The 9,924-nt window shown below is 38.5% G+C and overlaps 1 protein-coding gene across 1 annotated transcript; it reads right to left on the bottom strand.

Annotated features, from left to right (window-relative positions):
- Positions 1 to 2,018: 2,018 nt before the first annotated feature.
- Positions 2,019 to 7,036, bottom strand: C1GALT1C1 (C1GALT1 specific chaperone 1). Its single transcript, XM_019633278.1, has 2 exons — positions 6,813 to 7,036; positions 2,019 to 4,562 (listed from the first exon to the last, which is right to left on the bottom strand). The coding sequence occupies exon 2, from the start codon at positions 4,555 to 4,557 to the stop codon at positions 3,601 to 3,603; it is 957 nt and encodes a 318-aa protein (XP_019488823.1). The 5' UTR covers positions 4,558 to 4,562; positions 6,813 to 7,036; the 3' UTR covers positions 2,019 to 3,600.
- Positions 7,037 to 9,924: the final 2,888 nt, after the last annotated feature.

Raw genomic sequence — 9,924 nt, 5'->3', positions numbered from 1 at the left:
AGGCAACACAATGCCATATATAGATGATGTATTATAGAAATGTACACTTTAGAACTATATAATTTTACTAACCAATGCTACCCTAATAATTTAATTTTAAAAAAGAAAATTTTAACTACACACGTGGCTCATATTATATTTCTATTGGATTGATGGAATGGAGAATGGCAATATTCTCTGAAGCTTCCTTTTAGAGGTAAGTACCTTCTAGTGGCAAATATGGAAAAGATTCTCAATGCTAGTGTTTAGTCTTCCATCAAGCTAGCATGGCTTTTTTTTGGTTGTTTTGTTTTTCCTTTTCCCCTCAGATGGTAGGGGGCTGATGTTTTGACAATTAGGATGTCCCCATTCAACATGTTAAGTACCTATGTCTCTTATCATTAGATTAAAGCATGTCTTAATTTTTTTCAAATGCAAACCTGTCACATATGAAGGGCATCCTTCCCACTCGGTCCGGTCCCATCCATCCATCAAAAATCTGAGTCTTAATGTCTGGGCTTTCACCAAATTGCAATACAATGGCATAACCAATGTGGCTATTCTTGCATGGTATCAGTAAAAACTACCAAAATCATGGTAATTATGTGGGATAAAAGAAATAGCATTTATCAAATTGAAGATTTTTAAGGCAAATGGAACACCATATTCTAATAATAAACTAAGGCGTGTTTTATTGCTCTGGCAAAGTTTACACAAAGTGATTATTTGACTCCCTGTAAGAATCTTGAGTTTAGGCTCCTTTGACTTTCCACAAAATACCTGGCCTAGTTTTGAGCTTCTATTGGGTCATCAGAAATGTCATGACACAGTTTTGCAATGAAAAACATAGAAAAATACGTCATGACTTTTCTGACGACCCAATAGATTCTCAATACATACAAGAAATACAGGGTATAGACTCCACACTAATAAAGGTAAACTTTTTTTTTAAATGTTAGAGACCCCAGAAATATACCATCATGTCATTCTTTTCCAAACAGGTCATTGTTCCCATTACCCTTTAACACTTTATAGTATTTTCTTTCTTTGACAATATTGATATTATGACGTGATTATCTTTTAAGTAAACTTTTGCAGACTTCTTTGCAGGGAGGTTAGCAAACATTTCTGAATTTCTTTGTATGGCAAAAAAAAAGCTGAACTTTTATAAACATGCTCTTCATACAATCACTCAGACAGACATTTAATGCATCAATCCAACCCAGCTGGCACTAAATGGAACACCATATTCTTAGCAAATATAGGGTAAATTAGTGATACATCATCACTAGATTCTGTGCTTTCAGTAACTTTTCTAATACATGTGTGCCCTGCTTTAAGAAAGGGTGTGTTTAATGCATTACAGAAAAATCAGGGCATTACAAATCAGGTTTGACACACAAGCAATCCCTTCGCTACATGAAAAAGAAAAGTCAGGGGTTCTAATCAGTTATTTGCTCCAAATCCAATGTTTTAATAATTTTGAGAAGGAAGATCTAGTCATTGAACTTGTGTAAGATGGCCTGGGGCCTGTAAAGGTCAGGTTACAGTTTTCACTGCATTCAAGACAACCAGAAAGATTAAATACAACTTTTAGAAGAATCTTCATGTTTTCTCTCATTCATATCTCAGTCAGTGGGTTTCACATTTCCAGAATTTGTTACACCTGTGTTGTCCAATATGGTAGCCACTAGCCATATGTAAAATATATTCACAATTATGATCAATTTCCATGAGACCTTCATTCTTTCCAACTCTCCCTCCAATAACAGAGTGAGGTTAAAAGCTACCGTTTTTGGCTATTGAATGCATGGTGATCAAATCTGTAACCATTACCTCAGTAGTACTATTTTCTGTGACTGACTCTGATTTTATCTACAAGACTGGGTACAAATAAGTTCAAAGAGACAAAGAGACAACATATTATTTAAGACAACTAACGTTTTATAAAGGAATACTCATGTATATAATCAAGAGCATCAATATGGTTTAAAAAGCAATTGTTACCTTAGCACCCACTAAGAAATCAAACAACAGAATGCATTCTCTGACATATTTATTACAAGTATACCTTGATACACTAATGTAAATGAAGATGATAAATACAGTAGAAATTTAATATATTGGTGTTGGGGCAAGGTGACAAACTGGGTGTCACAGTCAGTGAGATAATGTTTATCATTGTACTCACACCAAACATGATTTGATCTGTCGTAATTGCATCTGAGACCACATATTAGGGTGCTTGATAAAGGGGTTTTATTGTTTTTCAAAATTAATTATCCTTTATTTTAACCAAAAGCCCAAATAAGGAAAGTTAGATAAATTAAAACATAGGGTTTTTACACACTACGCTGATGATCAATAATTTGAAGCCCAAGGCCCTCTTGAGGAAATTCTCTTTCTGGTTTGCAAAAGCTGTGGGAGACCATTAACATTATAAGGCCAGTTACAGAAAATATTGATCTCTAATATGTCATGGTCTCACACCCGAGGGGGCCTTATGGACCTGACTTAATGTGCAGGCCCAATTATAGGACAAGTCAGCTCCAAGTATTTCACACATTTATAAGCACAGGAACTATTGTATCCACCACTGGATAAAGCTTCTGGGTAGCCACCGAAATCAGGCAAATGGTATGATAATCCAAGGTGAATGGTGAGGTTAAGCCTTCCACACTAAAAGCAGTTGAATATGGTACAACCATGAACATGGGAAAAATCTCAGAATTTGAACAGGTAAACAAAACCAGGATGGACCCAACTCAGGTAAGTAAAACTGCCAGATTGCCAAAAGAAGTTTTTCAAAGGAGACTTCTACAGAACTCATTTGCCCAGCTGGAGTAAATAAATCTCAACTGATATATTTTTTCCCAAGCCACAGCTGAGAGTTTGATTAACTGGGAAACAGCAGAGTTAAATGACATTACATTCTTCAGTCACCATTCCAATTTTAGTATCTGCATAGAGAAGTACAGAGTTACACTGAGATTGTGTATGCTGAGGAATTCCACTAGATTAACTCCCATGAAAATTATTAACCTTTATAAGTAATTTTTACTTTTTCTCTCAAGGATAGATTTCAACTTTCACTTTTACATTGGTTGGGAAGACTTCCTTTGTCGCTTGGTTGTGTATTTGGAGAAAGCAAATCCAGTGGCACTTGTGAAGGCTTAGAACATAAACCAAGATTAGAAGTAATGGAAACACAGCTAAGTTTAACTTTAATCACAAAATCACAACTAGAAATTCATTTGCATATCTTAGCTAAAAAACCATTACATTTTTAACCAATCAGCAAGAATGTGCCATAGATTTTAATGTTCATAAACTAGAATTTTTCATATAAATACAATATTTATAAATATAGCCTTTATTTGCAAAATTATTATTCTTAAAACATTTCTTTCCAACATGTTTAAAATTTTCACGTGTTGTAAGGGAAAACAGCCTATTTTAAAATGTACTACTAAACTTTAATAATGTGTGATTAAACCAGTGCCACCAAACTAAAAAAGAAAAAAAAAAGAAACATACTGCTGTGTTAGATATGTACTCATTACTACAAATAATGTTAACACACGTCCTATACAGTGATCATATACATGCTCGTTTCACTTCTCAGTCATTGTCAGAACCATTTGGAGGTAAGAAAATCAATGCATCATTGAAAACATGCCCAAATGCCCTAAGACGGTATACCCCATACATCATCACATGCATCTGATTAGGAGTCAGTCCATTAAAAGTAACAGCCATATCTGAGCAACATCCTTCTACTACCAGGTTGGGGTGATTAGTCATTGCCTCTTTAATAAAAAGCCCAACAGACTTGGTATTAAATACATCTTTTCTTTCAGAATCTTCTGCATTTTCTGCAAACACTCCAGCATATTTCAGGCAGACTGCTAGCTGCTTATCTTCAGATATCTTCCAAATCATCCCTCCCTGTTCAGGACACTTTTCAGGGACACTGAGAAGGCTGTTAAGTCTTTTCATTGATTCTATACTTAAGACAATTCCTCCTTCTATACTCACATATTCAAAGTCTCCAGATTTTATAGTGTGGCCCAGATAGAAAGGTTGTGATGGATCCTTTTTTAACAAAAAATACTTTAAGTTTTCAATAATAGCAAACGTTGAGGGGCGTGCAAGGAAGAACCAGTTGTACTGGTCTTTATATTTATCAAAGGAGTATTTGTAAGCTTGTCTCATTATTAACCACATGTCATTCGTTTCCATGTTAATTGACTCAAACACTTTAACATTTTCAGAACTGAAGAACTCCGCTTTGTCACAGTGTTTGGTCCAAGTCTCCTTCACTGCAGCCCAAAGACTCACATCTTTGGGTTTTACAAGGATGATACAGTATACCCGAAAGCTCTTACTGAGCTCCATGCGTTCATCCTCTGAAATTTTCAAGATATCTTCTTTATTAGGAGCTTGTAGGTGATGATGCTCATGGTGGTACATTCTATTTCCATAACCAATTCTAATGTGTCCTAGCATAGTGATCAAGGCACAGAAAATGCTTCCCAGCATCACACCCTTCAAAAATGAACTGCTTTCAGAAAGCATTTTTCCTATAAAGAAGAAAAAAATCCTTAGGATACTTAAAAGAAAAGAATTAGCCTCATGATTTGATTTGGTATTCCATATATATTTACATTTTGCTCTTAACATTAAAGGTTCCCAAGTTTGAAATAGAGTTAGTTGCATGTAGTACCAAAGGGTCTACGAATAATTAGCTTCCAATTTATACTGTTCAGTATAAACTGGAACTTTGCAGCAACACCTATGCAGAATTTTCTGGGAGGCTATTTTTGTACTTCATCTATGGGGATTTAATTAACCAAGTACTAAAAGCACTAACCCGAGAAACCAATGTTACATAGATTATCTGTCCATTATGCTCTTTAAAGGAATTTCGTATCACAAGCTTGCATTATATTACTTAAATACCTCTTCAGATATATTTACATCAAAATCTTAAATTGAACCTACAATTGGCAAATCAATGGTATCTGTGCTGGCATTTTTGTTCTCAACCTAGTGCTCTATTTAACTGATGACTGTTGTCCTTAGGTGTTTTTTTTTTTTTTTTAGCTGAGCCATCCTGCTACCTGTTGGCAGCTCAGCGGCTGCTCAGCTCGGGCTGGACTCGAACCGCTGTTGCTCAGAGCTCACACTCTTGAGCGAGCTCTTAACCAACTGAGCCACTCGGCCGGCCCGTCCTTAGGTGTTTTGAGTATATCTAAAGCAAGTTTCTTGAAATTGACACAATGCATGTTAATATTTACCCTATTGTTCCTAAGACTAAATGATTTCCAATACAGTATCCCAACTAACTGATGTAATTAAAGCCCACGATGAAAATACAATAGTTCAGTTATGTGGATGAGAACTGATTCAATACAGGCACATCTGGGGAACCATTAATTAATATTTTTATTTCCTCCAAGGCATTTTCTTATTCTTTGGGGAAGTAAAAGGGGAAAAGTCTACACTTTTATTTAAATTAGAAATTAAAAGAAAAGCCAACATTAAATAGAACTGTTGAGATTTTCCCAATCTCCTCTCTATCTCCACAAGGAATGGTGTACTTAGCTATTGAGATTTTCCCTTTGTCTCTTAAAGTTGAAAGGGTTCTTAGAAGCTACCTAATGTAATTTCTCTCATTTTACAGATAAGGAAAGGGTCCAGGGAGTTTAAGTAACTGACCCAAAGTCACACAGTTAGTCAGTGGTAGAACTGAACTAGAAATACATCTCCTGACATCAGTTTAATGCCATTTGTATTACAGAATAATGATCTCAACGGTGCATCTATTGCCCCTAGCTGTTTGAGAATTTATCAAGAATGTATTGACATTATCCAGAATTTAATAAATAAGTTACTGCATAACCTTGTTTTCCTACAAATGAAAAAAAAATGTGGGATTTGTTAACCGTAATTGACACTTTGGACACATCACTATACTGCCACAAGGAAACCATCTCTTGATTTTCTTCTACAGGAAATGGACTTTGACTTCTACTAGAAGGAGAAGGTGTTGAATGTCTTGGCAGATGTAATTCCTGAGTGGGGTTAGGGGGTGGGGAAAGAGACAGGATGGTTTTCCTGTGTCACTCACAGAACTTAGTCATAAACACAGCTCTAAGAAGGAAAAGAGAATTGACAGGATACAAACTCTGCTTAATATTAGAATTGTCAGATGCACTCTAAAATTGATTTAGATAGAATTTTCGCACTTCATATTATGCAATTTTCATTATTTCTGACTAATATGATACTTCACACGTGTCTCTTAGCTTAATAATGCATACATATGTCAGAATTCTTCCCGATGGGGATACTACTTATGGCTTATTTGCACCAATTATTATAAGGAGATCGTTTTTTTTTTCCATCAGGATGGCAAAAAAATGTAACACGGGAGATGTACATGATAGAATATCTGGTGCAGAGAAGAGTGAAACTTAAAACTGCACACAGGCACCAATAAAGCAGAAAGTACCAGTAGTTTTTGAAATGCACTTTTTAGAAGGTGAAGATGGTTGGGGTGGGGTATGGAAAAGGGAGGAGGACGAAATGTAAAACAGAAGAGGGAGGACATGGTCACCTCAAGACCCTATTGGGGGGCCAAGGAGGGGCTTCAGGAAGGCGGCTCTCGGTCGAGCCACCTCACCACTCCTCCCACTGTACCTGCCCGGGTACACCGTGTAGAGCATGCTGGGAGTGGGCCAAGGCCCAGGCCATCCCCAAAAGATGGGCGGGGTCGGGCCGCTCCGGGGGGGCCGCTCCAGATGCAGGCCGATGCCCCCAGCACTCACCTGCGTCTAGAACGGCTCAGGGGCGGGAAAGCACAGCCGCGCACGGCTTTCCTTTCAGCTTCGCGCGCGTCCCCCGGGTATGCTACTGGTCGGGCTGCTCTAGATACAGGCGGTGTCGTCTCGTTGGTTTCGCTAAAGGGGGGTAGGGCCAGGAAGTGGACGCCGCGACAGCGCAGGCAGCGGGGCGGGGCGAACGAGCCCTCGGCCAGGCGGAGCCACCGGCCCGCGCAGACGTCGGAAGGACTGCGCGCACGCACGCAGCACGCACGCAGCACGCACGCAGCACGCACGCAGCACGCACGCAGCACGCACGCAGCACGCACGCAGCACGCACGCAGCACGCANGCACGCACGCAGCACGCACGCAGCACGCACGCAGCACGCACGCAGCACGCACGCAGCACGCACGCAGCACGCACGCAGCACGCACGCAGCACGCACGCAGCGCGCCCTTTCTCCCCGCCCTCTGCTGGGGGCAGAGAGGCGCGTCCTGCTGGCGTGATCCGCGTGTTCGTCTGTACCAATGGGACGCTCAGAGAGGTAGGTGTGCGTGCGTAGGACCTGCTGATACCTCCCACCTCTTCATTTTCTGGGCGTGGAAGCTGCGAGCGCAAGGAAGAGCAATGCTGGTTGTAGCTCTTGTGGCAGACCTTTCAATGGTCTCTCTAACGTACTTCTCCGTCACTCCTGAGCTTGCGCCACAATGCAAACCACTGAAATAGTCTTCGCATTATGAAGGCAAGGATTCACTCTGGCTATTGGAATGACATCTGAAGCTCCACTGTCTGGAATCCAATCCTGTCTTCACTGTGCCCTTTGGTATGCTGGGAAAGTTACTTCACCTCGTTATGCTTCAGTTCCCTCCTTTGTAAAGTACAGAAAATATCACGGTAGTGCTGTCTCATAGGAGGTTAAATGGGAGCGTGCATGTGACTCCATCAACAAAAGGCCAACCATAAAGTAAGCATTTATGAATTTTGGCTATTATTTTTCACCCCTGTATTACTAGCACTTAGCCTAGTGCTAGCCTGTAGTAGACAATACATATTTTTGGAATTAATGAATGCTAGAGCTACAGATGAGGAACCAGGACCAGAAAAGATAAGGCACTTTCTAAGTGCCACAGAGAAATTAATGGCAGAGGTAGGACTAGAATCCAGGTCTTCTAATTACAAGTGCAGAGCTCTCGTTCCGCTAAACATGCCATCTTCCTTTTTTAAATTCATTTTTGTGGCAGACGGGTTTGCTAAAAAAGCACAAATTCTTACAAATATTTAAAACATACTGTTTCTAGCTTCCATCCAAATAACACTGAATGTTGACTTACTCTATGCCTGAGCTCCTAAAGACATATATTTGACTATTGACAATGACCTAGTTTAAGTAGACTGAAGGTTTCAAAAAGCACTGAGACAACAAACAAATAGATTTTAGGCAATTACTATCCTGGCAGCACTACCCTAAATTCTGGAGTTATCGTGATGAGCAAAATTAGTCCCATGCTTTCTTGGAGCTGTCAGTCTAGAAGAGAAGAAAAACATTAAACAGTTCATTACAAATAATTATAATAGCGTTATGTTCTTTCAAGAAATACAAAAATGAATTTTAGAACTGGAAAGGAACTTGAGACTGCAGAGTATATTCACTATATTTTGTTAAATAATACATAGTTTGTTTTCACATATATAGATATATGTGTATGTATGTGCATATGTACATGTATATAGTTAAGTGAAACAAGTTGCAGAATAATGTGTATAGTATGATTATACTTTGCTGAAAACAAAATTTTATATATGTGTACATATGTTTGATCTGTTTGTATGAACAAGGAGAGTTGTGGAAGGCTTAGCAAGCTGTTACTATTGATTACATCAGGAGGTCGATGTGTGGGTGATTAACTTTCTCTTTATACATCCTCCTGTTGCGTTGTTTCACTGGTTATAACAAGCATTTGTTACTTTTGAAGAACAGCAAATAAAGGGATCCTTAAAATTAGAAGGACAAAATGGGCAAGAGGAAAAGATATTAACAAGAATTCCTTTTAAAGAGTGCAGAGAACCAGTCTCTTGCCAAAAGGCATCAAGAAAGGACAGATAGAAATGGCACTCAGAATTCAGAGACAGTGACAAACAGACAATTAAGTACAAATTGGTAGTTATAAAAGAGTCACAGGGATGTACAGTACAGTATGGAGAATATAGTCAATGATAGTGTAAAAACTATGTACACTGTCAGATGGATCATAGACACATGGAGGTTATCACTTTGTGAGATGTGTAAATGTCTAATCACTATGTTGTTGTATACACCTGAAACCAATAAAAAATAAATTAAATGCATCTTATATCTAGTACAGGGAGGTTAACCAAACTAGAAGTATTGTTACAAGATGCTCTGAAACAGAATAAATCTAAGGATTTTCAACACCAAAAGCACTGTTAATGGGAAATTGTCTAAAAACCTAGTTCTTTACTTAAAGCAGAGCTTAAATATTCTTAGCATTGAAAGTGAAGTTAGTGAGATGATTAACTTGCAGTTAGGCAATTGCATTTTTAAAACACCATTGTACAGTGTAGCCCTAATTAATATCTGTTAAAATTAAGAATATTTATACACTTTGGCCCAGCAAACCCGTTTCAGGTAATCTCTGCCCCAGAAATTAAAGCACCAGAATGTAAGGCTAAATGTATAAGGGCAAATGCATTGTTGTTTATGAAATAGCAAAAGTGGGGAACATCCTCTAATAAGAGAATGGTTGAATTGATCATGGTACATCCATGTAGTGGAACATTAAGCATAAAATAAACATCTTATTTCAGTAACCTGCACTAAACATTTCACTAGACACACTAACCTTGTGGAGGAGGGTTGCTTATGAGTTTAGTTGCCTTCTTACCCAGTAGGTAAGTAAGGCAAGATCGCATTCAAAACTGAAACACTGCATTTTTGGTAAAGCGCTCTTGCGAAGTGCGTGCATTATTCAGCATGAGAAGTCATTAATTTCTAGTAATTGGCGATTCACTTGCATAGGAGCACTCACATTTTTTAAATCACTGCAAAGGCCTTTGGGAAATGAACATGGCTTTCTACAACAGTTCACTGGAATAAT

The sequence above is a fragment of the Hipposideros armiger genome, unplaced genomic scaffold (genome assembly GCF_001890085.2).
Source record: "Hipposideros armiger isolate ML-2016 unplaced genomic scaffold, ASM189008v1 scaffold_1271, whole genome shotgun sequence".
Lineage (NCBI taxonomy): Eukaryota > Metazoa > Chordata > Mammalia > Chiroptera > Hipposideridae > Hipposideros > Hipposideros armiger.
Note: the sequence above shows the minus strand (reverse complement) of the source record. Positions and strands in the feature narration are given on the sequence as shown.

Excerpts from the sequence above, each read along its gene's own strand:
- C1GALT1C1 (XM_019633278.1), bottom strand. The coding sequence starts at position 4,557 with ATGCTTTCTGAAAGCAGTTCATTTTTGAAGGGTGTGATGCTGGGAAGC.